This window comes from Zalophus californianus, chromosome 1 (assembly GCF_009762305.2).
Source record: "Zalophus californianus isolate mZalCal1 chromosome 1, mZalCal1.pri.v2, whole genome shotgun sequence".
Taxonomy (NCBI): domain Eukaryota; kingdom Metazoa; phylum Chordata; class Mammalia; order Carnivora; family Otariidae; genus Zalophus; species Zalophus californianus.
In genome coordinates, this window is record NC_045595.1 from 145,625,280 (window position 1) to 145,653,262 (window position 27,983).

The 27,983-nt window shown below is 46.0% G+C and overlaps 1 protein-coding gene across 1 annotated transcript; it reads right to left on the reverse strand.

Annotated features, from left to right (window-relative positions):
* Window positions 1–2,340: 2,340 nt before the first annotated feature.
* On the reverse strand, window positions 2,341–27,888 carry NRROS (negative regulator of reactive oxygen species). The gene is made up of 3 exons (XM_027587161.2): window positions 27,738–27,888; window positions 7,747–7,864; window positions 2,341–4,536 (listed from the first exon to the last, which is right to left on the reverse strand). The coding sequence occupies exons 2-3, from the start codon at window positions 7,849–7,851 to the stop codon at window positions 2,566–2,568; spliced, it is 2,076 nt and encodes a 691-aa protein (XP_027442962.1). The 5' UTR covers window positions 7,852–7,864; window positions 27,738–27,888; the 3' UTR covers window positions 2,341–2,565.
* Window positions 27,889–27,983: the final 95 nt, after the last annotated feature.

A 27,983-nucleotide genomic window follows, 5' to 3' on the forward strand; every position in this document is an offset into this window, starting at 1 on the left:
GTGGTCCCAACAGCCGTGTAGTCTCCCGGTTCCTGCCCATTTCCCAACTCTGTTCCTCAGACTTCCCAGAGAGTCTGGGCTTCCCAATATCCTTTTATTAAACCCACATGCCACTTAAATCAGACAGAGGCATCCTCGGTTGCAAGAAACTAAGAACATTAACTGATGTGAGGGGTGACACATTAACTCAAGAGAAGCCATAAATGTACAAGCCATGGATAGATTCAAGGGGAACCTTCTTACACTGTTGGTGGGAATGCAAGCTGGTATAGCCACTCTGGAAAACAGTATGGAGGTTCCTCAAGATGTTAAAAATAGAACTACCCTACGACCCAGCAATTGCTCTACTAGGTATTTACCCCAAAGACACAGACGTAGTGAAAAGAAGGGGCACCTGCACCCCAATGTTCATAGCAGCAATGTCCACAATAGCCAAACTGTGGAAGGAGCCGAGATGCCCTTCAACAGATGAATGGATAAAGAAGATGTCGTACATATATACAATGGAATATTACTCAGCCATCAGAAAGGATGAATATCCACCATTTGCATCGACATGGATGGAACTGCCGGGGATTATGCTAAGTGAAATAAGTCAAACAGAGAAAGACAATTATATGGTTTCACTCATTCGTGGAACATAAGCAATAGCACGGAGGACCGTAGAGGAAGGAAGGGGAAACTGAAGGGGGAGAAATCATAAAGGGAGACGAACCATGAGAGACTATGGACCCTGGGAAACAAACTGAGGGTTTCAGAGGGGAGGGGGTTGGGTGGATGGGGTAACAGGGTGATGGGCATTAAGGAGGGCACGTGTTGTGATGAGCACTGGGTGTTATACGCAACTAATGAATCACTGAACGCTATATCAAAAACTAATGATGTACTATACAGTGGCTAACTGAACATAATAAAAAAAAAAAGATTCATTTGTCTCCTTAGCTAGTTGTCACCTTGGGAAACAGCAGGACCCCAGGAAAAAGTGTTTGTGTGGATGGGGGGAGGAAACCAGGGGAGTCTGGTCTTAGGGACATGGGCTGCCAGGGCTCGCCCAGAACGACCCTGGACAGAGGCTCCAAGGCGATCTGAGGGATGTGCAAGGCTCTGGGCTGGGGCAGTCAGGCTGGAGAGAGCAACACTGGCAGGGGAGGGGGAGGAGGAGGGGCGGGACGGGCAACAGCTAGCTAGCACAGGTGCTGGAGTGTGGAGCCTTACCCAAATGGCCTTTTATGCCCTTATAGAGCGCGGAGGGAAGTTTCTGCTTTGTCAAATTAAGACCACTGTTTTTCTCTCACTGCTTGGCCTAAACACTTCTGCTGACATTTAGTCTCCATGGTAATAGGAATCAGCTTGTGGGCTTTCTGTCCTCTCCCCACCCCCTCACCCCCAGCCCCACCCCTGCATTTAGCCCCTTTATGATTTGATAAACAGGGATAAAAAGTGCAAGGGTAGCATCAATTCTAAACTACCAAAAGGGCAAGGCCCGTGTCTTCGCTGTCTTTTCCTCACAGAGGAGCAGAGAAATTGTTCTCTATTCACTGAGGGAGGGGGAAGGAAACCAGGGATATGTCGGGAGTGCAGATGCTCAACCTCTGCTGAGTCGTTTGTGGTTTTTGCGAAGAGTAGAGTGGCGGTAGCCTATGCGTTAGCAGAAGCCACTCCTTTCTACATTCCTCTTTCCCTTCCCTCAGAACAAGGGCTGTGCCTGGTGTTCAGTTTATTGCATGAATAAACTCCGGGCCCGGTCATCTTTCTCTGAGCTCTTCCATGAGAGGGCCGTGTTTGCCTGCAGAGACTGCAGGCGTGAATCCAGGGCACTCAGGCCCACCCTGGCTGCAGTGGCCACGACAGGAGGTGAGAATTCTTTTTTTTTTTTTAAGGTGTTATTTATTTTTGGACAGAGAGAGACACAGCGAGAGAGGGAACACAAGCAGGGGGAGCGGGAGAGGGAGAAGCAGGCTTCCCGCCGAGCAGGGAGCCCGACGCGGGGCTCGATCCCAGGACCCCGGGATCACGACCTGAGCCGAAGGCAGACACTCAACGACTGAGCCACCCAGGCGCCCCAGGAGGTGAGAACTCTCATCTCAGACCCCCAGCTCGGAAACTCCTGTCCTTGGTGAACCCCCCCGCTCCCAGGGCACGGACTCTCACACCCACAGGACAAGCTCTTGGAGTTGTTTTTGCCATCAGGGAGCTCTGAACTGCTACCCTCTCTAGTCACCTCCATGTTGTCACCCGGGGGAGGACGCTGTAAAGTGTTCTGGGTGAAATTCCCGAAAAACGTTAAAGAAAGAGAAAACACAAGCCGAGTTTGATTTAAAAATATTTAAGAGACATGTGTTTTATTGTCACAGAACATCACTTAATAAATATTTTACCAGGATGATGAGGGTGAATCACAATGATGGAGGAAGAGCTTGGGGGACAACTAGGGATGGAAACATTTTAAACTTTAACTTAAACCTCAATTCACCGGATTTGTCCTCCGCATCAGATCAGGAGATCTGGCGGAGAACGTGTTCTTCCATGCACAGGCCCAATTTCTCACCCTGGCACGTAGCCAGGTCAGTATATGGAAGACCAATGGCAGCGACTCTTGATGACCTGAAGCAGAGGCTTCCTGAAAGTGAGGAAGATGACGGTGCAGGCCACCAGCAGGGTGAGGCAGCTGGGAAGAATGAGCACGAGGTACAGCAGGCCCATGTCCACCCGCTCCCATTTGCAGTCCTGAGGCATGCCTCCAGGCAGCTCCATCAGGCGAATGACCTTGGAGGAGAGGTTGCAAGTGACCATGGCCAGGTCGGCAATGGTGTGCAGGCGCTGCAGGGACCCCCAGCCCTCCACCCCACAGCAGTCGTAAGGATTCTGACTGAGGTAGATGGTCCGCAGACTTCTGGTGAGCTGCTCGGACACCGCCCTCTGGGGAAGGGCTGTGAGAGAGTTTCTGCGGAGATCCAGGGTCTGCAGGGCCAGGCTGCCCCCGAAGCGTGGGAAACTGGTCAAAGAATTCCCTGACAGATCCAAGTCTCTCAGATTCCCAAACCCAGAGAAGTCCAGCTCCATGAAGCTGGACCTGAGGCCCACGTTCCTGAGAGACAGGACCTGTAACGTGGGGGCAATATCCCGGAGAGGGGCGACAGTCCCGTTCAGAAGGCCCCAGTTGCCGGACAGGTCTAAGTGGGTAAGGGCGGTCCCCTGGAACGAACAGTCCTGTAAGGCCCTCAGCCCGCAGCCCTCCAGAGAGAGGCTCCTCAAAGACGCCACGTTCCGGAAATCCACACAGCGTGGGGGGCCCAGGCGGGCCAAGCCAGCTGGCGGGGGGCAGAGGGAGATCTGATTGTGGCTCATGTCAATTGTAGTGATGTTACTGGCATCAGCGAAAAGGCCAGTGGGGATGCCCCTGAGCTGGTTGGAGCTCAGGTTGAATGACCGGAGGCTCCTGAGGCAGCCGGGGAGGCCGGGGGCCAAGTGCAGCTCTGACAGCTGGTTCTGGCTCAGGTCCAGCTCCGCGAGCGCCCCTGGGGGCTCGTGCTCTCGGATGTGAAGCGTCATCAGGCAATTCTGGTTGAGGTTCAGGTGGGAGAGGGAAGGCATTTTCTTCAGGAAGCCGTCGGGCAGGTACTGGAACTGGTTCTGGCTCATGTCCAGGAAGCGCAGATCGGCGAGGTCGCTGGAAGCAAACTCTTCCCAGAGGTTGACGGTGGTGATGTTGGTCACGTTGCCGTCCACAAGGAGGAACTGGGCCACCATCTCCCGAGGCGAAGAGGCGTTGTACAGGTCCCCGTAGAAGCCCATGTTGTTGTCCCGCAGCAGGAGGGTGTGCAGCTTGCTGCACTGGGGCAGGAGCGGGAAAAACAGCAGCTGGTTGTGAGAGAGGTCCAGCGTCTCCAGCTCGAAGGCAGCCTCTGCGCCGGATGCCAGGAACCATTCCAGGACGTTGTAGCTGACGTTGAGGAACCGCAGCTGGCGGAGGCTGAAGTCCACGATGCAAGGGAGGTTGTTATAGGCCAGGTTGAGGTGTCTCAGCTCGGTCAAGCCGTCGAAAGCGCCACCCTCAATCTCAAAGATGTAGTTTCTCTGCAAATCCAGCTCCCTGAGGCGCCCCAGGCCCTCGAAGACGGAGTCATCGAGCCTCATGATGGTGTTCCTCGCCAGGGACACGGACTCCAGCGAAGACAGGTTCCGGAGCATGAGGGCCGCCATGTCTTCTGTCAGGGAGTTCCCCGACAGGTCCAGCCTCCGCAGAGCCTGCAGGCGGCGGAAGGCAGCCGCCGTGTCCTTGTAGCTCTCGGAGAGGGAGTTGTCGGGCAGCGCCAGGCTGCGCAGACGGGCCTGGCCTCGGAAGGCGCCGCGGCCGATGCGCCCCAGCTGGCAGCCGTGCAGGCTGAGGCTCTCCAGGCGAGGGTAGGGCTGCAGGGAATGGTTCCACAGGGTCTTAAGCGGGTTGGCGTCCAGGATGAGCCTCTGGGAGTAGGGCGGGAGATGGCTGGGCACCGACTCGAGGTTCTGCCCTCGGCAGTCGGCCACTCCCTCAACCTAGGTCCAGAAACACACCGGTCAGCGGGAGGAGGCTTCCGAGGCGGCCGTTTATGTACAGAAACCTGGCCCATTCACTGGACGATTCCTGCAACTGCTGGGGGTGGCTCTAGAGATTTTTTTTTTTTTTTTTTTTTTTTAAGAAAAAGAAGGATAGGGAAATGTAGAACAGAAGGGAACTTCTCTTTGTTCTTTACCGTCACGTTGAAATAATCAGCTGGGAGCTGAGTCCCAGGCCTCCCTCACAACACACTGCGTGTCAGAGCAGGTCTGAGCTCCTGTCCGTTGGCTTCTGAGCAGTGACAACTGTGCTCGCAGTTTGGTTTCAGCTGTGAGAGAGACTGAGGACCAAGGCTGTACCCGGGTTTGAAGCCCACCTCTGCCATTTATTTCCCATGTGACCATGGGCAGATAACTTAGCCTAAGTCTGTTCTTTCCTCTGAAAAATGGAGATGAAGATAGAGAGTGCCTACCTCAGGGGACCACAGTGGGGTTAGATGGGAGGCCGCACAGCGCCTGACATGGTGAGCACCATTCACGCAAATGGCCACTGTCGTATCCTTATCGCTATTACCGGAACACCTGTGCGTCCAACAGGGTCAACGCCAGACAACCGAGATGCTGTGGCATCTTCAATTCACCTGAAGTAATTTTGCCTGGGATGCTCCTCTACATTCTGGATTGATCAATATTACAGCTTAAAAGGACCTTAGAGCTCATCACCACTCTGAATGGTACAGAGAAGTGGGGTCTGGAAAGAAGTGAAGAGCCAATGGCATTGCAGGGACAGGAGCCCAGAGCTCCGAATGCCCAGTTCAGTGCCCTTCCCGGGTGCTGTTCTACCATGACTGTGCAGCATGCAGAGGCAGGATGGATGGGAGGACCCTGTTCTTATTGCAGAAATCACACAAGCCTCAGGATGCTTTAGCGCAGCCCAGTGTTTTATAAGATTGGCAAAAAAAAAAAAAAAAATCAGTCACAGGATGTTAGGTGTCCAGGAAAAAAAGTTTTAAGGGATAAGAAAGAAGAATAATGGCCTTCCTTTTCAAGGATTGGTCAGTAGGATAAAGCCAGTGATGGCAGGGAAAAAAAAATTTTTTTTTAATGAGACCACACTCTGCAAACTGTCCAGTAATCTACTTTTACCACCCTCGATAATATGTGCAGACATATCGCCATGGCAAGAAAAATAAATTTGACCACATTCTGTTAAGCAACTGTATATTAGTTCATTGCATGAATAGCACAGTGCTAAAGAGCAAGAGTTCTAGGGTCAGTCCATTTTGGTTCTGCTTTTCAACAAATGGGTGACTTTGGGCTGTTACCTAACCAGTCGGGACCTTCATTATTCCACCTGTAAAATGGAAATTATACTTATAATTTTTTCATATGGTTTTTTTTTCTTGAGAATTCAATGTGGTTGTTTACGTAAAACAAAACACAACCTGGGACGTAAGTGCTTGATAAATGTTAGCTATGATGATTAGCATGATTTGATTAATTAATTAATCTATTGCTGAGCATTGGAGTTGTTTCTAATTTCCAGATGAACATCAGAATGAATTTGTCAAGTTCTGTTCACTCTTCCCCTCCCCTCAAAAGTCTTTGGAATTTTGATTGGGATTGCATTACAATTATGGGTTAACTGGGGGGATGAGTCTTTACAAAACTCAGTCTCCCCATGCAGAAATAATGTATTTCCTTATTTGAATAAGTGTTGGTGGCCCCCTAACAAGGACTCTCTGGAGAATGTTGTGGTTAGGGGCTTTCTTCAAGCTGTGGGACCCTGTTTCAGCACAGCTGCTGCAGCTCTGGCATCCCGCCTCTGCAATTCCCTGCAGCCCCACTGAAGGGCTACAAAAGGACCACATGGCTGTTAGAGCCCAAGGAAACCTCATCATGTCCACTTTATACGCAAGGAGGGGCACTGGAGATAGCTGGACTCGCAAACTCTCAGGCTTTAAAGAGCCACAGGGAATCCACTCTTTGAGCTCCCTGGCAGCCCATCCCTGCTCCTGCCCATCAGGCTGGAGAGGGTCAGGCAAGTGTCTAGCCTGAACCCTGAAAGGCTATCAAAGAACTCACACTTTATTCCTTCCTCGTTCTATGCCTGATTCCCTCCTGTATTAGCTACCGTGAAGTTAATGTTCGATTGTCTCTGTAAGGGGATAATGGAAGCCTGAAGTTGTAGCGGAGATTAACAACAATACTACTAGATAAAACATAAAGCTCTTACTACACACAAGGCACTGTTCTGAGAGCCTTATATACACTAACTCATTTAATCATCATAACAATGCAGTGTTATGGTATTATTGGCTGGTACCACTATTCGGTATCTTACAGAGGAGGAAACTGAGACACAGAGTGCCCCCTCTCCCACCAATGTCACCAGCCAGTAAGGGGGGTTTAAACCTGCTCTGGCTCATAACCCCCACTCCTTAGGGGAGTATATTACAGCATAGTGGTTAGAGGTTACTAAAAGTGGTGAAGAACCATGACCAGCTGGGTTTTTGAGATTTATCAGCAATGAATGTAGGTATTACCCCGACATTCTATTTGTCTTCCCAGTGCCTATCATATATAATAGGACTCAAGGGATGTTTATTAAATGTATGTTTCCTAAGCAGACTTTTGATATCATAGACTTATAGGCAAGGGAGAAAACTTCCAGAAATGTGCTCAGTTGTTATGCGCCAAGTCTGTTTCCACATACAGGCTGAAAGCCCCGGGGAGGGCAAACTGTAAAAGCTCAGCTCTCCACTCCCTGGACCTTCTTCAGCCTGAACGTGAGCTAGGATGTCACTCTGCAGCACAGCTGTTGAGCACTTGCTATTGGCTCGTACACAAGCTCTGAGTCAGGGCTTCTCCAACTGTACGACGCCCTACTCAGGGATTCTGATACCATGAGTGGAGCTTGATCGTCCAGATTTTTAACAAGGTGTTCTTGTTCTGGGTGACTGACCTCAGGGGCCACCTGTCTTCAGCAGGTATGAAAAAGATAGGGCAGGGACTGCCCGGCCTTCCCCGGGCATCATCCTAACCTTTGGTTAAGGAGCAGCTTGCACCCGGCAGCACATAGGCAGCTGCAGAGTGATCCAGTCTCCTTCATTCCCTGCCCTCTTTGATGGACAATCCAGTTTTCCCAACGGACCGATCCTTGTCAGGAACAGAAGCGACCGACAGCTCAGAGTTCCCTGGAAAACTCACCAACAGGCAGCGCCCTTGGGAAGCTGTGGCCATTCCATTTCGATTTCTCCATCCCAATGTCAAGAACTGAAAACCCAGGCAGAGCCAGAGGGGCAGTAACTCCATCTCAAGTGCAGCACTGTGGACAGAGGGCAGAGAAAAAGTGAGTCAGAGAAGGACATCCCTAAGGGCTGCTCTGCACTCTTAGTAGAAGGAGCCGGTTCCCAGCTATGTCTGGTCTTGGAGGCCCACAGCTGGAAGAAGTTGGGAACCCACAGATTCTTCAAATACCTCAGGTTAGCCAACACTTTCAACCTTTCCCTGCAACTGTAGGCTGACATTTATTTTTGTTTTGCCTCTACCATTTGACGGACAGGTGGCTGAACACTGAAACTTTGAAGACCCCACCAGCAGAAGAGAGAGCCAAAGGACTTGAGGAAGCAGGTCTCAGGTCACCTGGAGTTTGCCATGTTTTGTCGTTCTGTTGAAGTTTTCCTCCCAAAGCTCAAATCTGCCTGATGCCTCGCCTGAGCTCGATAAATATTTGCGGCACAAATGAATGAATGAAAAAATTGGTGAACTGGGTTTGAAATATTAATTGTAGCTTCTGGTCCCATAGAGTTACTAATTACTGTGTTGACACGAGGCTTTTAGGAGGGTAGATCTCATTGGTTAACTCATTTGCATATAGCCCTTTGAAAAAAAGGACTTCGATAAGAGAAAAAAACTGAGGGGCAAATGGAAAGTCATCTTCAGATATAATAAGGATTATTGATGAAGTGTGGTCGCCAGCCCTCTTACCCGGCCGGTGCGCACAGAACAGGAACCATGAGAAGGCTTAACATTATACATATACCAACAGAATTTTAGAACTAAGAGAAACCATAATGGAAATCTGGGATATCCTCTGCCATCACAGTTTTACAGGAGAACATTCAAAGGCCCAGAGATAATAAGGGCTTATTCCAGGCTCCAGATCAACGCAGGAGCAGGGCTGAGAGCAGCCCCCAGGCTCCCCTCCCTGAGCCCCAGGATGAGTAAGCAGCGTAATTTCTCTCCCTGAACGTGCTGTTGAACTGACTGCCCTCTTGCTGGGAGGGCTGATAGCCCATTGGCTTTCCCCTCTCTGCTCTGCGTTCCTCACAATCAGAGGCAAGTGCCTGCCTGGCACCAGCATTTCATCTGCACCATCCTCTCCTTGACATGCCCCCGGTAGGGACCACAGGGCCTGCTCCCTAATATGAACCTCCTCACCTATTCCAGAAGACCCACAGACCTTTCTGCCTCACACGTCCAGGCCACCTTGGGCCCCTTCCTCTTTCTCTTTCTTTGAATGAGTTTACACATCTCTGAGGCTAACTTTAACTTCCTGGTCAGATCTGAATACTCACCAGTGAAAACAGACTAGCAGAAAAGCAAAGTGAAACCAGGTAAATTAACTTTAGCCTTCACTTCAGGTCAGGTCAGCTCTCCTTACCACAGAGGGAGCCTCTCACTCAGAATTCATCAGTCTTTGCCGGACACTGGGAATCCCCATCCAAGCCCTCCTTGCACTTCTGCACCTGTACAGAACTACTACCTCATGGCATGCACAGATGGCAAAAGCAGAGCCATATGGGTTTTGTCCTTAGGATCCTCACACACACACACACACACACACACACACACACACACACACACACAGGAAACAACCTTGGGATCACTGCCCACCTTGAGATAAGGTTGCCAGACTTAGCAAATTACAGGATGCCATTTGAATGTAAGATAAACAACAAATAACTTTTTAATGTAAATATGTCCCTTGCAATATTTGCATCATACTTATACTAAAGAAATTCGTTGTTTATCTGACATTCAAGTTTCACTGGACGTCCTATATTTTATTGAAGACAGACAGGGAAATGGCAACCATGGACTTGCCCCCTCTTCCTCCCTCACCCCCTCTGTCAGGCTTGGGATGGTACATGCTGCTGTGACAATGACCCTTCCAGAAAAGCCATTTCAATTTATACCGAAATGCCAAATCTAGATGTGTACAGGGCAAGATTACGATTTCTTCAGGGAGAATGTAACTCTTTAGACTGGAATGCTAGATGGGCCTGATGTCACGCCCAGAGTATAATTTTAATTTGTGGGTCAATGAGAAAATTGCAAATTTAAAATATATTTACTCCTTCCTCCTAAACTCAGCCAACCAGGAAAGAAAAATTATTGCTGTTCCTTCTGGGCAACTCCTCTCATGAGGCAGCACGGGAAAATTATGGGATTTAGAACCAGACAGACCAGGGTTTGAATTCTGGCTCCAGTATTTGTTCTTTGTCCTTGAGCAATTCATATAAAGTCTCTAAGACTCAGATAATCCCTCTATAAAATGGGGATAATAATAACTATTCAGAGTTTTTGTGAGATCAAGCAGTATATGTGAAAGTGCTTCATTAACTATGAGGATAGTTAATAACATAATTATTATTTATGAGTTTCAAACACCACTGAGCTGGCTGAGTGGTTGTTATGTGTAATCTCCAAGAAAGAGAAGTGAAAAGAAAATAATTATCATGGAGGGCACACAAGGCAGTATGACATTAATAATTTAAATGAGGTAACCTGGAACCTCCCCTCACTATAATTAACAGGGCCTGGATCCATGGTTTCCATTTCATGGACTGTGAACCACTTGCAGGAGCCACAGAGGAACTGCGAATCAACCCAAATAGGGTCTGAATAAGTATCACGTCTCCTCCAGGTCTGGGTGACCACTGGGAAAGTCCCCTCTATAAAAGCTGAGGTCCTGACATGAGAAGTAGATGGCATCAACAGACTCCATTCACATCTTCTTCTTAAACCAGATAACAAAATTGAAGAGTTCCTTCTAAGTGTGGAGGCAAAAAATGGTAAGTCCTCTTCTCTTTCAATCAGAGTCTACAATTCTATATTCTTTCATTCAGTTAACAATTTCTATAAGGTCTCTCTATAGTTTATCCAGTCATGGCTTTCATGATCATGGCTGATGCCAGAGATTGTGAGCTTCTAATTAAAAAAAAGCTTTGAAAGACAAGACCCTAGTGACCCAGGTGCGAGCAGGACATTAAGTCCTGTATCATGTCGTAAACACATCTCACCTGGAGATATGAAGACCCTAAAGCCTACCTTCTGTTACAGTGAAGTCCTCTTAGTATTGCATTTATATTTCTTCTTCATCTTCTAACTATTCTGCTTGTGTTCAGTCATCACAAAATGTCCTTGCTGGTTCTTCTCTAAGAAGTCCTTGAAATATTAGGACCTCCAGTGCTTCATGGCAACCCCCGTGCGATCACGAGTCTTGAGATTCTAACTGGCTATCATGGAAACCTGTGATTCAACCTATATCAATCCCAGTGTTCCTTTTTTTAAAAACGAATTTATTTATTTTAAGTAATCTTTTTTTTTTTAAGATTTTATTTATTTGACAGAGAGAGATAGCGAGAGAGGGAACACAAGCAGGGGAGTGGAAGAGGGAGAGGGAGAAGCAGGCTTCCCGCTGAGCAGGGAGCCCGATGCGGGGCTCGATTCCAGGACCCTGGGATCATGACCTGAGCCGAGGGCAGACGCTCAACGACTGAGCCACCTTAAGTAATCTTTATGCCCAACGTGGGGCTCGAACTTTTGACCCCAAGATCAAGAGTCGCATGTTTGACCAACAGAGCCAGCCAGGCGCCCCTATACACTGTTCCTTTTCAGGCAGAAAAACGATATAGCTTTTTGTCTGATTTTTCTCTGTGCATACCTAGTTATAATAAATAATTGGTGAAAACAGATTCATTTCATAAAAGCAACATGTATCAAGACTCTATTCTGGAACAAGAGAACACTAATGGTGAGGAAGGAGAATGCATATCAACTGTAAAAATTCCTCTTTGTTTTAGAAAGTATGCTTGTTGCTTTTTCTGTTTCCACAAAATAGTACGGAGGACCTCCTGCTTCATTGAGCTAAGTAAGGTGAAAGAAGACCAAGTGGATGGTCCTGCGGGCTGAAAGCGGTGGTAACATGTACTCCTTTTGGACAGAGTGTCCCGATGCTGGGGAGCACTTTCCATATCCATCCGCATGCCCGCCTCAGTTCTGGGCTTAGGACCGCTTGAATGGAAGAAGATGGTAATACACAGGCCAAGGAATGGCTTCAGTGAGGGGTTGTGCGGGTGTTGCTTGCTTTTGCAATGGACAGGGAAGAGAAGGTGAGTGAAATCTTTCGACTGGTCTCTCCTTCTTGAAGTCCTGACATTTCCATGTCCCTGTCGTCACAAAAATCAAAATGGTTCAGGCGTGCAGCAGCATCCCGTTTTGTTAGATCATCTAACACTTAAATGTATATGTATACTACTTTTTTTACCAAATGCATGTAGATGTTCCTGTATTAATAAAATAAAATTTCTTGTTTTTAAAGGGTGATTAATTCCAAATAGTTTTCCGTCATGATGTAATGTCTTAATCAGCGGGTAGTAAAACACAACCACCCGTAAAGGCCAATCTAGGGGTATTTTTATCCATAAAATATCTCACACTGAAAGTTTGGGAATACTAATGAATAACTCTGACTTGAATTTTGGTTTTGTTGTGTGGGAGGGTTTTGATTCATTTTCAGGAAAGGATGTTGGATTTCTAATATCCAGGGGCACCCTGAATATCACCTCACTCCCACACTCTCACCTCCCCACCCCGTCTCACCACTGCTACTACAGAGTGGGGACTGCACCCTCTTTGCTAAAGGTGCTATCAGTAAGTGTTAAGAGTGTTATACATACATTAGCATGTAATCGAGAATTTTCTCCTCAAAATAATCAGAGAAGCTGGAAAGCTCTAAACAAAGGGGTCTTTGGAGAAAGATGGTAACTCAGAGGTATTGGTGTCAAAAACAAATATTTATAGGGACGCCTGGGTGGCTAGCATCTGCCTTCGGCTCAGGTCATGATCCCAGGGTCCTGGGATCGAGCCCCACATTGGGCTCCCCGCTCAGTGGGGAGCTTGCTTCTCCCTCTGCCTACCGCTCCCCCTGCTTGTGCTTTCTCTCTCCCTCTTTTTCTAACGAATAATTAATTAATTAATTAATTAAATAAAATCATAAAAAAAGAGAAATATTTATAGACTGGTGTGAGGGGAAGAAATCTCTAGAAGCAGAGAATGCATAAGTGCAGAGTGTGAATGTGTGAGGTTGACACCCGTGAACACGGAAGGCACAGGTGCTAGCTAGAGGGTCTCCACAGAAAGGAAATATGCCTTTGTTTAAAAATAAAAGAGCAAATCCCACCTGGATCCTGGGGTCCTGGGAAAAAAGGCAAGGGCACCTGGTCACACACCACAGAGAACAGATAATAAAGAACAGAAACCCCAGTCTGTGACCATTTCAAATAATTCCTACTACCAAGAAGTATTTGAAAGCCTCGGGCAAACAGCTTTGGTCTCTTTGATCCGTAGCAAAAAAATTAGAGTGACTTTAGCCCTCACCAAATGTTCAAACTTAGCATCTCCTGTGGTGAGACCACCTGACACTCTGAGCTTCCAGGTGGGGCGCCTTGGGAAACACAGAGCAGTATCCTTGCCAAGAATGTTTGCCCTGGACGCAGTCATGAGGAAACAATCAGACGGATCCAGGCTGTATATTGTCCTACGAGACAACTGGCTTGGGCTCTTCAAAGAAGTCAAAGTATTGAAACACAAAGAAAGGCAGTGGAGGGGAAAAGGGGAGGTCTGATTACAGGTGAAGAAGAAGCATAATAACCAAGTGTAATGCATGTACTTGAAGGGATTTTAGAGTTTTAAAAATCTCTAAGAGAAAAATTTGAGACAACTGGGGTAAATTTACATGTGTACCGAATGATGTGTTTTTAGATGGTATTATGTACAAATGATATTATCAGATTATTGCTAATTTTCTTAGGTATGAAAATGATTTTTTTTGGCTATGTAGGAAAGTGCCTTTATTCTTGGGAAATGCATGCTGAAGTATCTAGGGGTGAAGTTTCACAATATCTACAATTTATGTAACCTACTTTTTTTAAAGATTTTTTTTATTTATTTGACAGAGAGAGACACAGCAAGAGAGGGAACACAAGCAGGGGGAGTGGGAGAGGGAGAAGAAGACTTCCCGCTGAGCAGGGAGCCCGACGCAGGGCTCAATCCCAGGACCCTGTGACCATGACCTGAGCTGAAGGCAGACGCCCAATGACTGAGCCACCCAGGCACACCCATGTAACCTACTTTCACATGGCCTAGGTGCGGGAGAGAGAGAAAATTAAAGCAAAACATTACCAAAAGATAAATTTAGCATGATACTTTCTTTTAACTTTTCTGTAAATTTGAAATTTTTCAAAATAAAGATAAACAAGGAACATGAGATAAATGTTGGAGTTCCTAAAAGAAGAGGGGTAATAATGGTAATTTGTTGTCCCAGTATTTCTTGGAACATAACATTTTTCAAATATTTTCCTCAGAAGGATACTCAGTAAACATTTGTTAAAATGCATATACACGGGGTGCCCAGGTGGCTCATTTGTTAAGCGTCTGCCTTTGGCTCGGGTCATGATCCCAGGGTCCTGGGATCGAGCCCTGCATCAGGCTTCCTGCCAAGCAGGAAGCTTGCTTCTCCCTCTCCCACTCCCCCTACTTGTGTTCCTGCTCTCGCCGTGTCTCTCTCTGTTAAATGGATAAATAAAATCTTAAAAAAAAAAATGCATATTAACATAAACCTTAAAGATAGCCTGAGAATTCGAGCATTTGACATTCAAACTAGAGCTTCCAGATAGCTTCTCTCCTATCTGAAAGGAGTACCCGAGTGTTAGATCATGTGTTTTGACTTGATGCACTAATATAACTTCCACTGTCCAGGTTGGTCAATAGCTCTGTCCACCACACCTGCGGTCCCTCTAAGAGGCAGCCCTCAGGGGAAACATATGACCTTCCCACCACCTCCACCTCTACCTCCACCTCCATCAAGCTGATAGAATCTTGGGGGAGCACCTGGCCAGAGGGGGTCAATCCTTACACGCAGCCAGCACCCTCTGAATGATCCCAATGCAGAGACAAGGGAGAGAATTAGGTAATTTTTTTAAGTAGGCTCCATGCCCAGTGTTGAGCCCAACACGGGGCTTGAACTCATGACCCTGAGATCAAGACCTGAGCTAAAATCAAGAGTTGGACGCTTAACTGACTGAGCCACTCAGGTGCCCCAAATTAGGTAATGAGCAGTAGAAATTGGAGCTAAGAGGCAAAGAGAGAAGGTAGAATTGAATTTTTGAGGGATCTTGCCATGAGTTAGAACTCATAGAATCTGTGAGTTAGATTACAAGACATGTGAACAGAAAAGAATGAAAACAGTCAACAGAGGGCAGAGATCAGAGAAGGTGGAATAGGAAGAGTGACAAGATGGTGGGCCCTGCAGGCTGGGTGGCAAGAATGGGCTCTGAGGCTGCCTTTGGGGTTCCTGATGGTTCTCTGCAGGGTCAGATCCATTTCCAAGCTCCATGTTTTCTCATGATAGCATCCCCACCCCCGACCCCCCAAGGGCTGGCCCAACTATTGCATGTTGGCAACGAAAAGGAGCTAACTAAAATAAGACTTGCTCTTTAATAAGTTTAAACTCAGGGGCACGGGGGTGGCTCAGTCGTTAAGCATCTGCTTTCAGCTCAGGTCATGATCCCAGGGTCCTGGGATCGAGCCCCGCATCTGGGTCCCTGCTCCGCGGGAAGCCTGCTTCTCCCTCTCCCACTCCCGCTGCTTGTGTTCCCTCTCTTGCTGTGTCTCTCCCTGTCAAATAAGTAAATAAAATCTTAAAAAAAAAAATAAGCTTAAACACAAAGGACAAAATTGACAACAAAGTGCATGCAAGGTTTATGATGCTACCTGAAAATTAGAGAAAGTGGCTGAAATCTGAATCTACCAATGTATTTTTCAAAGTGTATCCTACAGGCAAGAATGATCAAGGGATGGGAAAACTAAAGAGCAAAAAATTATTGGAAAACAAGATATTAATCTAGTCTTAAAGTTTCTCTCTACAGATTACTTATAAAGGCAAAATAGCAGTTTTATGGTGGAGAAATTGGCAGACACCTCCTTAACTAAATGGTCAAGTTACTACTGGGCCTTACTGGGGTACTTGGCAAAATCTGAATACAAACCATGGATGAAATAACAGTATTATATAGGGGTGCTTGGGTGGCTTAGTCGGTCAAGTGTCTGACTCTTGTTCTCAACTCAGGTCTTGATCTCAGGGTCATGAGTTCAAGCCCCGAATTGGGCTCCATGCCTGGCGTAGAGCCTACTTAAAAACAACAACGACAACAAAAAACAGTATTATATCAATGTAAAATGTCTAGATTTTGATCATTGTACTACATCTATGTAAGAGACTATCATTGCTCTTAGAAAATATACACTGAATTATTTGGAGGTAAAGGGGCATGTCTCAACATTATTCTCATTTTTTTTTTTTTTATTTGAGAGAGACAGTGAGAGAGAGAGCACAAGAGGGGGTAGGGTCAGAGGGAGGAGCAGACTCCCTGCTGAGCAGGGAGCCCGATGCGGGACTCGATCCCGGGACTCCAGGATCATGACCTGAGCTGAAGATAGTCACTTAACCAACTGAGCCACTCAGGCACCCTGCAACATTATTCTCCAAATCATTCAGGAAAAAAATACCTGTGTGTGTGTGTGTGTGTGTGTGAGTGTGTGTGTGTGTTTTAATTAGACTCCATACCCAGTGTGGGGCTTGAACTCATGACCCTGAGATTAGGGGCCGTGTGCTCTACCGACGGAGTCAGCCAGGCACCCCCATATATATATTTTTAAATAAATAGAGAAAGAGAGAAACCAGACATGACAAAATGTTAACAACTGGAGAACGGAGGTGAAGAATTTATGGGAATTCTTTTAGTTACTTTTGCAACTTTTCTGTAAGTTCAAAATGGTCTCAAAATTTAAGGTTACAAAAAATTAACACTTTTTAGGGGTGCCTGGGTGGCTCAGTCGGTTAAGTGTTCAACTCTTGATTTTGGCTCAGGTCATGATCTCAGGGTCATGAATGGGAGATCGAGCCCCGCATGGGGCTCTGTGCTGGATGTGGAGCCTGCTTAAGATTCTCTCTGCCCTGCCCACCACCCCCACTCCCTCCCTAAAAAAAAAAAAGAAAAGAAAAGAAAAGTGTACTCTAAAACTAATTAGATTCTTGTAGCAGGAAAATTGACTTATTTTGGGTACTGACAAATCATCATGTTAGATAATTGTAGACATCATCTCTATTTTATGAGAATCTGCACATAAAACTAACTTGATTTGCAAGATTTTTGCTGGAGAAATTGTACTGACACCAAGCAAATGGTTTAGCAAGATATATTTATTGCTTAAAATGTAGTCTGGAAAAGGAAAGAAGGGAAAAAAAGGAAAGCAAGAATAACATTTTGGCTCAAACTTTAAATTCAAGATGAGGGGGGCCCAAGTCCTTCTGATCGAGGCCAGAAAGAAAGAAAGAAAGAAAGAGAAAGAAAGAAAGAAAGAAAGAGAAATATCGATTCAAGATAAAAACCATTCAACTTTCGAATAGTAAGTTTAGGATTACTTTGATAACTAGCTATGAAATCTAAGAAAAATATCTAAAAAAATTTAAAAACACTTTGTGCTCTCTTTTCCTACAAATAAGCTACAAGGTGTACTTTAAAAATGGAGACATAGGGGTGCCTGGGTGCCTCAGTCGTTAAGTGTCTGCCTTCGGCTCAGGTTGTGATCCCAGGGTCCTGGGATCGAGCCCCACATGGGGCTCCCTGCTCCGCGGGGAAGCCTGCTTCTCCCTCTCCCACTCCCCCTGCTTGTGTTCCCTCTCTCACTGTCTCTCTCTCTCTGTCAAATAGATAAATAAAATCTTAAAAAAATAAATAAATAAAAAATAAAAATCGAGACAACTCACATACCATATAATTCCCCTTTTAAAGTATACAATTCAGTGGTTTTTAGTACATTCACAAAGCTGTGCAGCCATCGCCACAGTCTAATTCCAGAACATCTGCATCACCCGAAAATGAGGCCCTATACCCACTAGTAGTCACTTCCCCCATCCCTTGGCAGCCACTAATCTCCTTTCCATTTCTATGGATTTGCTTATTCTGGCCATGTTTTCAATTCTCTTGAGTATAGACCCTGGGAATGAAGTTGCTGGGACATATCGTCATTCTGTTTGATTTTGAAGAACTGCCAGACTGTTTTCCAGTTTCTGCACCATTTTACATTCTCACCGGCAGTGTATGAGGGCTTCAATTTCTTCTCATCCTCATCAACACTGGTTATTTCCTGTCGTTCTTATTCCAGCCATCCTAGCAGGTGTGAAGTGATTTTGATTTGCATTTCCCCAATGTCTAACCAATGTTGAGCATTTACATGTGTTTATTGACTTATTTCTACATCTTCTTTGGATAAATATCCAAAATGTGGACTACTAATTACAAAGATATTTTAAATTTGATTTTGGTATTATATGTGAAAGAAAATGAAGAATAGTTATAAAAGTAAAGAACCAGTTGTAGGGGCACCTGGGTGGCTCAGTCAGTTAAGTGTCTGCCTTCGGCTCAGGGTCCTGGGATCGAGCCCCACATTGGGCTCCCTGCTCAGTGGGAAGCCTGCTTCTCCCTCTCCCTCTGCTCCTCCACCCCCCTGCTTGTGCTCTCTCTCTCTCTCTTGCTCACTCTCTCTCTCAAATAGATGAATAAAATCTTAAAAAAAATAAAACAGTTGTAATCTTTGGTTGAATTAGTACATTCCTATATTTTGTAAAGGATCAATGTTCACATGGCAAATACGTCTAAAAAGAACTTGCAGGGATGCCTGGGTGGCTCAGTCAATTGAGTGTCTCCCTTCGGCTCAGGTCATGTTCCTGGGGTCCTGGGAGCAACCTCAGCTTCAGTCTGGCTTCCCTGCTCAGTGGGGAGTCTGCTTCTCCCTCTCCCTCTGCCGCTCCTCTCTACTTGCGCTCTCTCTCTCAAATAAATATTTTAAAAATTTAAAAATTTAAAAAAAATAAAAAGAAGTTGCATACTGAGGATTGGGGTAACAGCATTTAGAATTTTGATGTGTGAATTCAGACCTCATAATTTGCTTCTCTGGCTTTCTCTCTTTTTTTTTAATTTTAAAAGATTTTATTTATTTATTTGAGAGAGCTCAAAGGCAGACGCTTAATGACTGAGCCACCCAGGCGCCCCTGTAGATTACTTTTGATTCAGTAATTCCACTCCTAGGGGTTTATCTGAAGGAATTATAATGTATGTAAAAATGTTTTTACAGAGATATTCAGTGCAGTATTAGTAATAATAATTTTTAAAAGTGGAAACCATCCACAAGTCCAACAAAGAAATAATTGGCTAAATACGTTATGCTACAACCATATGATGGGAATACCGTGCTGCAATTAAAAATTCTTCAGGGGCAATATATTTAGCGATATGGAAAGATGTTCATAATAAAATATTAAGAAAAAAGGAAGATGTAAAATAGAATGTATAGTATAATCCCAAGTTTGCTAAAGGAATATGCATTAACCTGCATGTGTATGGAAAATAGTTGAAAGGGCAAACATCTGAATCTCAACAGTGGGGAGAATTGCACCAGATAATTTGTTTTTTCCTATCTGTATTTTTGCTTCTTTGTGTTTTCTAATTTTCCAATAATCAACTTCAATTACTATATTAAGACAAGTTTTGGGGCACCTGGGTGGCTCAGTCTGTTACATGTCTGCCTTTGGCTCAGGTCATGATCCTGGGATCCTGGGATTGAGCCCCATGTCAGACTCCCTGCTCAGCTTCTTCTCCCTCTGCCCCTCTCCCCGCTTGTGCTCTCTCTCTCTCTATGAATAAAAATTTAAAAAAAGACAAGTTTTAAAAGAATGGAATCAATCTATTATTAAAATATGTTACAATCAGAGCCTAATAAATATCACTGAAATAGAGAATTTCTTATAGGTACTTAGAATTGAAATTTTTGTGCGCGTGCTTAAAATGATCATATTTGGAGTTAATGGAAGAAAAAAATATCATTGACTAATAACTAAAGTAAGTTGTTTTATAGACATTATTTTTCTTTTTCAGGGTCCAGGGGATTTAGATTTGGGGCTGCATGTTCTCAACCCAGCTTCTGGGAAGGTGGCGGTTAAGGGTGAAGGAACGGTGCAGGCTAAGGGGACAGAAAGAACAGGTTCAAAGCCGGGCTTGACCTTGAGTACGTCATTCAACTTCTTGGCCTCGATCTCCTCCCCAGGAAAACGGGAATCATAATGCCTGTGTCGTAAGGCAAGTTTTCAAAGAGAGTTCAAAAAATAGTCTTTGTCATATTTACAGCGTCATCCTTGGCAGGTTATCGAATTGCCTGTGCTTAACCATACCCTGGGTGGGAGCTCGTCCTTCCTATTTGCTTCTAGGACTTGGATCCTACTCTCAGGCTGCACAAATAAGTGAGGAGTTGTACCGTTTGACCCTATTGGAATGCTCCTTGGACGTGTGGCCCTAAGAAGGTATGTGAGAAAGGACACGTGTGTTGCACATGACTCTTCCGGCACACGCAAGTTCATTCAAATTTAGTACCTGACCATTTTTTTCAGGAGAACGGTAGCATTTCTCAAGGAACTACCCCCCAGTATTTTGGAGGTGAAACCACTCAGGTCAGAGAGATGAGATGATACGGACAAGGTGCCACAGGGAAGGTGGGGCTGTGGTTCCCAAGCACTGGTTTAAAATACAGAGGTCTGGTTCCCACCCCAGCCTCGCACACCTGATCAGCCCGACGCCACCTGACCTTGGGAGAAGAGTCTTCATCTGGGAATGGCCGAGGTTCTGTGCGCGCCTGGAGGGAGGCTGAAGGCCATAGCAGATTTTCTTCTCTTGGGCTCTTCCTACGACAACTCCGGGCAGTCAGTGTGTGGCATGCTGCTTAAACACTATCCTGCCGGACTTTGTCTCCTCAGGGCTACAAAGGAGTCAGCCGGCTTCCCTACGTGGTCAGGGTCAGCCCTTTAGAATGAACAGAGGTCAGTTCGCTCTGTCCTGTTCCATGGCCCCAGGTTTTAAAAAACGCAAACGTGCTCCCAGTGGGGTGACAACACCTTGCTCTTACAGGGCTGGTGGTGGGAACGTGTTGTCACCTTTTTTTATGAGAGACCTACATAATCTCTGTGGACAGGCACCGAGGCAACGACGCATCAGTTTCAAACCTGTCATTTCCTTTCAATATCACAAGTTTGCTCTCTCTCACACTCCAGTGTGGCCGTGGGGGCCAATAAGGCCGTCAGTGCCTTGCTGGTCTCACAGGGTCGTGTCAAGACTGAATGAGAGAATGTGTGTGAAAAACGTTGTCAAGATAAGGAAACGTGTGGACTTGATTAGTAAGACAAGGTAGTGTCAGAATTAAAGGGAAGGCAGAGTTCCTCCTTGTAAACAGGGAGCTGGCATTGAAATAAATAAGACAGGAGCGGTAGTACCTTCTCCTATCCGTCTGAGCTGTGGAGTGTGGACCTGGGGACGTTCGGAGGAGAGACCACCCAGAGTCTGTGGAAGACTTTGTAGGAAAGGGGTTATAGGTGAGAACCAAGGGTTATTGCCCAGAGTAGAAATACATTACCGCCGCCCCTCCAACCTTGGTTCCTTTGAGAAAGAGCCCAACTGAGGAATGACATGATACAGATTCCGGAGGACTGCCCAGCTCAGTGGGGTAGGAATCAAGCTCCCAACTTGCTTCCCAGGGTCTCAGTTGCAACAGCTAATGTTTATTGAGTGCTCACCTTGGGATAAATGCTGTGCCAGGGGCTTTGCATATAACGATCCTCACAAAATCCTAGCAGATGAATGTTATCTCCATTTCATACATGGTAAATTGAGGCTCACAAAGGTGTAGGCTGTGGAGCCAGAGAATGTCAGAGCTGCAATTGAAACCTAGTCTGAATCCAGCAAAACTCAACCTCAATACCACAAGCGCCAGCCACCCCCGGATATTTGCTATCCATGACTAAATCATGTATTTTCACACACTGGTTCCTCTGTGGGAAAGGCCCTTTTTCTGGTCTTCTCCAGCTGCCAGACTCCTATTCATCCTACAAGGCCCAGTGCATGTGTCATCTTCTCATCACATCCTAAGAGTTCAGTTGAGCAATGATCCATATAATATAATATAATATAATATAATATAATATAATATAATATAATATAATAAATATAAAAAGTTGTAGCTCTTACAGAATTTTTTTATTATTTGATTTTTATGTTCATGAAAAGGAAAATGAGCAGTTACTAGGTATTGTTAGTAATTTAACTTTTCCCCCAATATTTTATTATGAACATTTTAAACATACAGCAAAGTTGAAAGAATTTGACAGGGATTGCTGGTATACCCACCACCTAGCTTCTACTCTGAACATTTTACTACACTTGCTTTTTTCACACAACCTCTACCTATCCCTCTATCCAGCCTTCAATCCATCTTAGTTTTTGATGCATTTAGAAATAGATTGCAGTCATCAGCATACTTCCCCCTAAATACTTTAGAAAGCATATCAAGTGATGTAACTAAAAATAAAGTTACTCCTTGTTCAATCTTCTGGATCAGTTTAATTAATTTAATCTCAATTGAGATTGCAAAGGCTATTTGGGGAAATTTTGTCTTGTTAAAAAAAAAAAAGATTTGGGGCACCTGGGCGGCTCAGTTGGTTAAGCCACTACCTTTGGCTCAGGTCATGATCCTGGAGTCCCGGGATCGAGTCCTACATCGGGCTCCCTGCTCAGCAGGGAGTCTGCTTCTCCCTCTGACCCTCCCCCCTCTTGTGCTCTCTCTCTCTCTCTCATTCTCTCTCTCAAATAAATAAATAAAATCTTTTTAAAAAAATAAGATTTGATAATCACTATCTTAGTGTCCTCAGCCAAAATTAGGAAGAAAGCAGCTGGCATTGCAGTGTGAGTGGCTGATACCCTCTTTAATGCACTGCTCTCCAGTGGGTATTTAGATAGGTAATGGTGAAAAGTAATAAAGTTTTCATGGTGTAGTTTCTCGGGATGGCAGGAGAGATCACTTTGTCTTTTTCAAAATCCCTCAAATTGTACTGGCAAGGTAGGTATCTGTTCTAAGGTTGTCTTTTTTTTCCCCTCTAAAACCTATTTGAATTCACAGAGGAATGGGAGTAATGTGATTTAAAAACAAAAACTTCCCCCCCAAAATAACAATGGTTTTTAGGGAACTCTTGGATAAAGCCAAAACAAGTGGATTATAACTTACTGCTATTGGATAATAATGGCAATAATAGCACTTGAGGTTGCAAAAGTGTCTTACAGACCTTTGATCTCACTTAGCACTCTGCAACATTTCTACAGACTAGGCATTATTACCTCGTTTTTCCTGGGGTAAAATACACATAGAATCTACCATTTTAACCCACTTTGAGTGTACAACTCAGTAGAATTAAATACATTCACATTGCCATGCAATCTCACCATTATCCTTCTCCAGAACTTTTGCAGCATCCCAAACCGACACTCTGCCCACTAAACAGTAACTCTCCGTCCCCCCTCCCCTCAGTTCCTGGTACCCACTGTTCTTTCTTTCTCTAAACATTCGCTTATTCTAGGTACCTCCTGTAAGTGGAATCGTGTCATATATGGGTCCTTCTGTGCCTGGCTTATTTTATTTAGCATAATGTTTCCAAGGTCCTTCCATGTGACAGCAGGTATCAGAACTTCATTCCTGTTTACGGCTGAATAACGTTCCATTGTACGTATAGATCACATTTTGTTTGTCCATTCACCCATCAGGAGACACTTGGCTTGTTTCCACCTTTTGGCCATTGTGAGTAATGCTGCTGTGAACATTGGTGCGCCAACATCTAGGTTCAAATCCATTATCTCCATTTTACAGATAGGAAATTCAAGGCTCAGAAAGGGCAAAGGTAATTGCTCGGCAAAGCCAAAACCAGAGCTGAGTTCAGGCCCAGGTAGGAGGTGCTGGATATGCACCTGCCTGGGAGGAATACATGTTGAGTGAATGTTCAGCTGGGGCACAGGTTTGTACTTGTTGGTAAATAGATATCCCATGAGCCGGGCCCCTCTCTTGGAACTGCCAGGACCCCACAATGATCCAGCAACCAAGGAGGTAACACTTGCCCCATCACGGCCCCAGAACCCTGCTTCTAATGACAATGTCCATTCCGACTGGACAGTGCCTGTACCATGCAGTGTTTGAATGTTCTGAATAGTAGTACCCCTGAGTGTTCAAGGGGCCATGGGGCTTTTGTGGGGATGAGGTAACCTGTGAATGCCACGGAGTGTACCTGTGACAAAGATGAGGGTCTTTACAGTTCTGCAAAAGGAGCTAGGAAGCCTAGAAAAAATCTGGGCATTTAAAAGGACATAAGAAGCCAGTATTACTAAATATGATGGAAACTTCAGTTTAGGGATTGGAGAAAGGGCTCGAGAACCTAGAACAAGAGAAAGGCCATGAGAAGAGTCCCACGAGGAGGTCTCAGGGTGTCAGTCTGGGCAGCGATAGGGAGACCATTAACGTGTCTGAAGCTGAAGGAGGTGACCCAGGGCCAAGTGTGGAATGACCTGAGAGGGAGAACCCAGCCTTGGCATCTGGTGGGGCCCCCAAGGAAACATTGGAAAGGCAGGAGAGACCCAAGGGACAACGGCTGGACCAGATGAGGAATAACAGGGAGGACCAGGAGGAACCAGTATCCAGCCTGACATCTAAAAAGGAGAGACATGAGGTTATTGGAGAACACGATGTGTACCCCAAGAGGAGCCCCTGCTGGCACTGTGGGCGCTGGGCTGCCTCAGACATTTTGGTTCTGCTTGACAAGAGTCAAGGTAAAAAGACAGAGCCCAAGTGCTAACTTCTGTGGAGAAATCCCCTCCTGGTTATTTTCTTTCCAGGAGGCACAGCAGAGAGGCTCTTGGGAACACAGCTAGCACCTGACCACAGCGACATTCTGGGTTGGGGCTGGGCGTGGGGTGTCCTTGTGTCCTCACAGGTCTTTGTGGTCACATTCAGCCCATCACAGGTACTAGCCCTGCTCCTCATGCCCACCTTGCTGCTGAGAACATGACAGCGTTCTACTTCCTCCTTTATTCCCTTTGTTCAGCCTGAAATCACTCATGCATTAAAGTGAGAAGACACTTGTGGTTTGGTCTCAGCACCTGACTCCATTTACTCTGGAAATCAGTTGGTTTTTCCTACCCACAATCATTTCTCCTTCTGGTAACAACTCCTCAATTCCCCTCTGAGGAAACCACCCCTTCCTTTTTCTTTCTTTATTTCTTTGTTTGATTTTTTTAAAAAAATTATTTGAGAGAGAACGTGCAAGCGAGCAAGGCGGGGGGGGGGGGTGGTGCAGAGGGAGAGGAAAAGAGAGTCCCAAGCAGACTCTGTGCAGGGTGCAGAGCTCCATCTCACCACCCTGAGATCATGACCCAAGCCAAAATCAAGAGTCGGACGATTAAACGACTACACCACTCTGGTGCCCTTATTATTATTTTTTAATTGTAAAATACACGTAACATAAAATTTACCGTCTTAACCATTTTTAAGTGTAAAGCTCAGTAGTGTTAAGTATATTCACATTGTCATGCAACCAACCCCCTTCCTTTCTTAAGAAGTCCGTGTTTATTTGGGTTTGACCTCAATCCCTGGTTCCAAGGAGGGGCCTAAGCACCAGGCTGGGTCCATCAGAGCCCTCTATTTCCCTAACCATAGTGATTGGCTTATAATGGGTACATCACTAACAACAAGTCCATGAGACTCAACAGAAGGATTGTTGTTAGAACTATTGGGAAAGAGGCTTTCTGCCAAACTGGTGGAAACTAAGCTTGAAGCTGCAGTTCTTTGAATTCATGGAGCAATTGGAGTATCTTTGCCACCAGCTTTAGGACCTGCCTAATAACAGAAAAAAGCAAAGCTGGCAATGTTTGAGCACCTGGATCCAGCCATGCCTGAAGCTATTCCACATAGACTTTTTGGTTATTTAAAATAATAAACTTTTTTTTTTTCTCTGAGGCCAGGCTGAGTTGGGTTTTTGTCATTTGCAATTAAAAGACCCCTGAACTCATGTTTACAGTTGCTTGTGAAGGTTGGTAAGATCCAAGTACCAATGTCCTTTATCCTCTCCTCACCTCTGTGAGCATTCAGACATCATCACCTAACTTAGCCCAGAAGCCCCCACACACTGAGCACATAACATTTGTTCAATGATGTTGAGAATAGTTTGAGGGATGGGAAAAGAGCATAATAAAGAAGTTCTATGAAGGGCAAAAATATTTGTCACTAATATGCAGACACGTCAGTAAGCATCATTGAGCATACAGCATGTCCTGAGAAAGATAATGTTTTTCAGTCATGGTTGAAAGCCCCCTGTCCTCTAACTTATGTGGTTATAATGTGGGTCTGAAGATAGCGGGAGGCACATCTAGTTGTCCATCCAAGAGTCTAGTTTACACTTTGTGATGCGGATGCACACTGCAGCCAGAATGAAGATTATAATTGGTACTGGCATCACTCTTCTGTGATGAAGAAAGAAGTCAGGGACAAAGAGAGGTCAGTGCATTCCTAACACAAGCCCCAGGCCAAAGCCACCAGGCCCTGCTCTCTGGGAGATTCCTGTTCTTGGATGACAGGTGTAAGCACTATGTGGGATCAGGTTTATATGGGTTTTCATGAAGTTCCTATGAGGGGACCCACTAGATGAAAGCACCTTCTTTGTGAAACTGGCTGTTCTGTTTTGTTTTGTTTTGTTTTAACCTAAATGCAAGAATCAAGGTTTTGTTTTGTCCTTTTTTTTTTTTTTTTTTTCCCCATGATTCCCTAAATCACCTCTAGGAACTCTCAGACATACATGTACACACCTATGGCTGTGTGAGGAAAAGAAGTAAGTCTCAGGGCTATGAGACCAGCAAACCATCAGCATCCACAGAAGCAGTCTGAGCAGTGCAGCCAGTAGGAGAAGGTAGGAGAAGGGGGCACACACGGTCTCACAAGGCCAGCCCTATGTAGTGAATGTTTCTACCATCCAGACTCCTATAGGCTGCATCCATCAGCGAAGAAACCTCCAGTGGGGTCCCCTCCGTTCCCCTGGAAGGGCACCACTTAGGACCAGTCCTATCGGGGGCTCCATTCTTAGGATCCTGCTCAGTCTCCTATGGTCCCAGGCACTTTTGGACACGTGGCCACCTTCTCTCTGGAGCAAAGTGAGCTAGCAGCCCATTCTGAGGGCCATACAGAAGAGCCTGGTCAGTGGCTCCTTACTTATGTCAGTTCCTGAGTGCATGGGGATACAGCCGAACCCTTTATAATCTGGCCCACATGGAGAGGCCACCAGGGCTGGGAAGAGCACTGGACAAGGGGTCAGAGGCCTGAGGTTTAGTTTCTCTCTGATACTTAACAGCTGAGAGTCGAAGTAACAGAACCCTACAGAATTTCCCAAGGACAAACACTTTGGGGAAGGGGCTTTGCCTGCCTTGTTCAAGTTCTATCCTCAACACCTTGAACACACCTACACACGTAAGACGGCCATAAATATGTGTTGCTGTTAATGAGTCTCGGTGCCTTCATCTATGAAATAGTGATTCTCAAACCACGTTGTGGGGGAGGAAGGGAGATCCAAGCACTCAGCACGCTGAGTGTTCACAGAATAGCCTCATTACCTCCAGTCACCCAGCCCAGGAAGGGAGCATTATCGTGCCCATTTCACAGATGAAGAAACTGAGGCTCAGAAATTCTCCCCAGAGAGCCAGGGCTCAAACCCTCAAAAGAGGAATCTGAAGCCTCCACTGTTTTCACTACACCACACCACCTTTTTCAGCTCTAAGTGCTCCCAGAGGGAGGTTTTTCCACCTACCCGGAGCTGTGGCCCTCAAACTGAGCACCAAAGCGGTGGCGTTTGGAGGCAGCAAGCGGGCCACGGCCACTGACCTCCTACACCCAGCGGCGCCTGAGCGCGACCACCCCAGCAGGGCCGCCCCGCAGGAAATACTCACGGCTCCCGCAGGCCCAGGCGGCTCCGCGGGGTGCATCCTCTCCGGGGGCTCCGGCCTCCTCGAGAGCAGCCGAACGCGGGACTGGGCTGCCTCCTCTCCCTGGGGCATCAGATTATTTTAGCACTTGCGGAAGGAACGGACGGAAACTGAAGTCACATGGAAAGCGAGCCGCTCAGCGACTCAGCACTCAGCAGAGAGCAGGCATTTTACAAGGAACTGCTGCGCGCGGGCGGTGGCAGGGGGATG

What these genes read in the sequence shown, in the direction of transcription:
- NRROS (XM_027587161.2), bottom strand. Translation starts at nt 7,851, where the DNA reads ATGGAGTTACTGCCCCTCTGGCTCTGCCTGGGTTTTCAGTTCTTGACA. An exon ending in CCCAAGGGCGCTGCCTGTTG is followed by an intron (nt 4,537 to 7,746) that starts GTGAGTTTTCCA and finishes TTCTGGACCTAG; the next exon opens with GTTGAGGGAGTGGCCGACTG.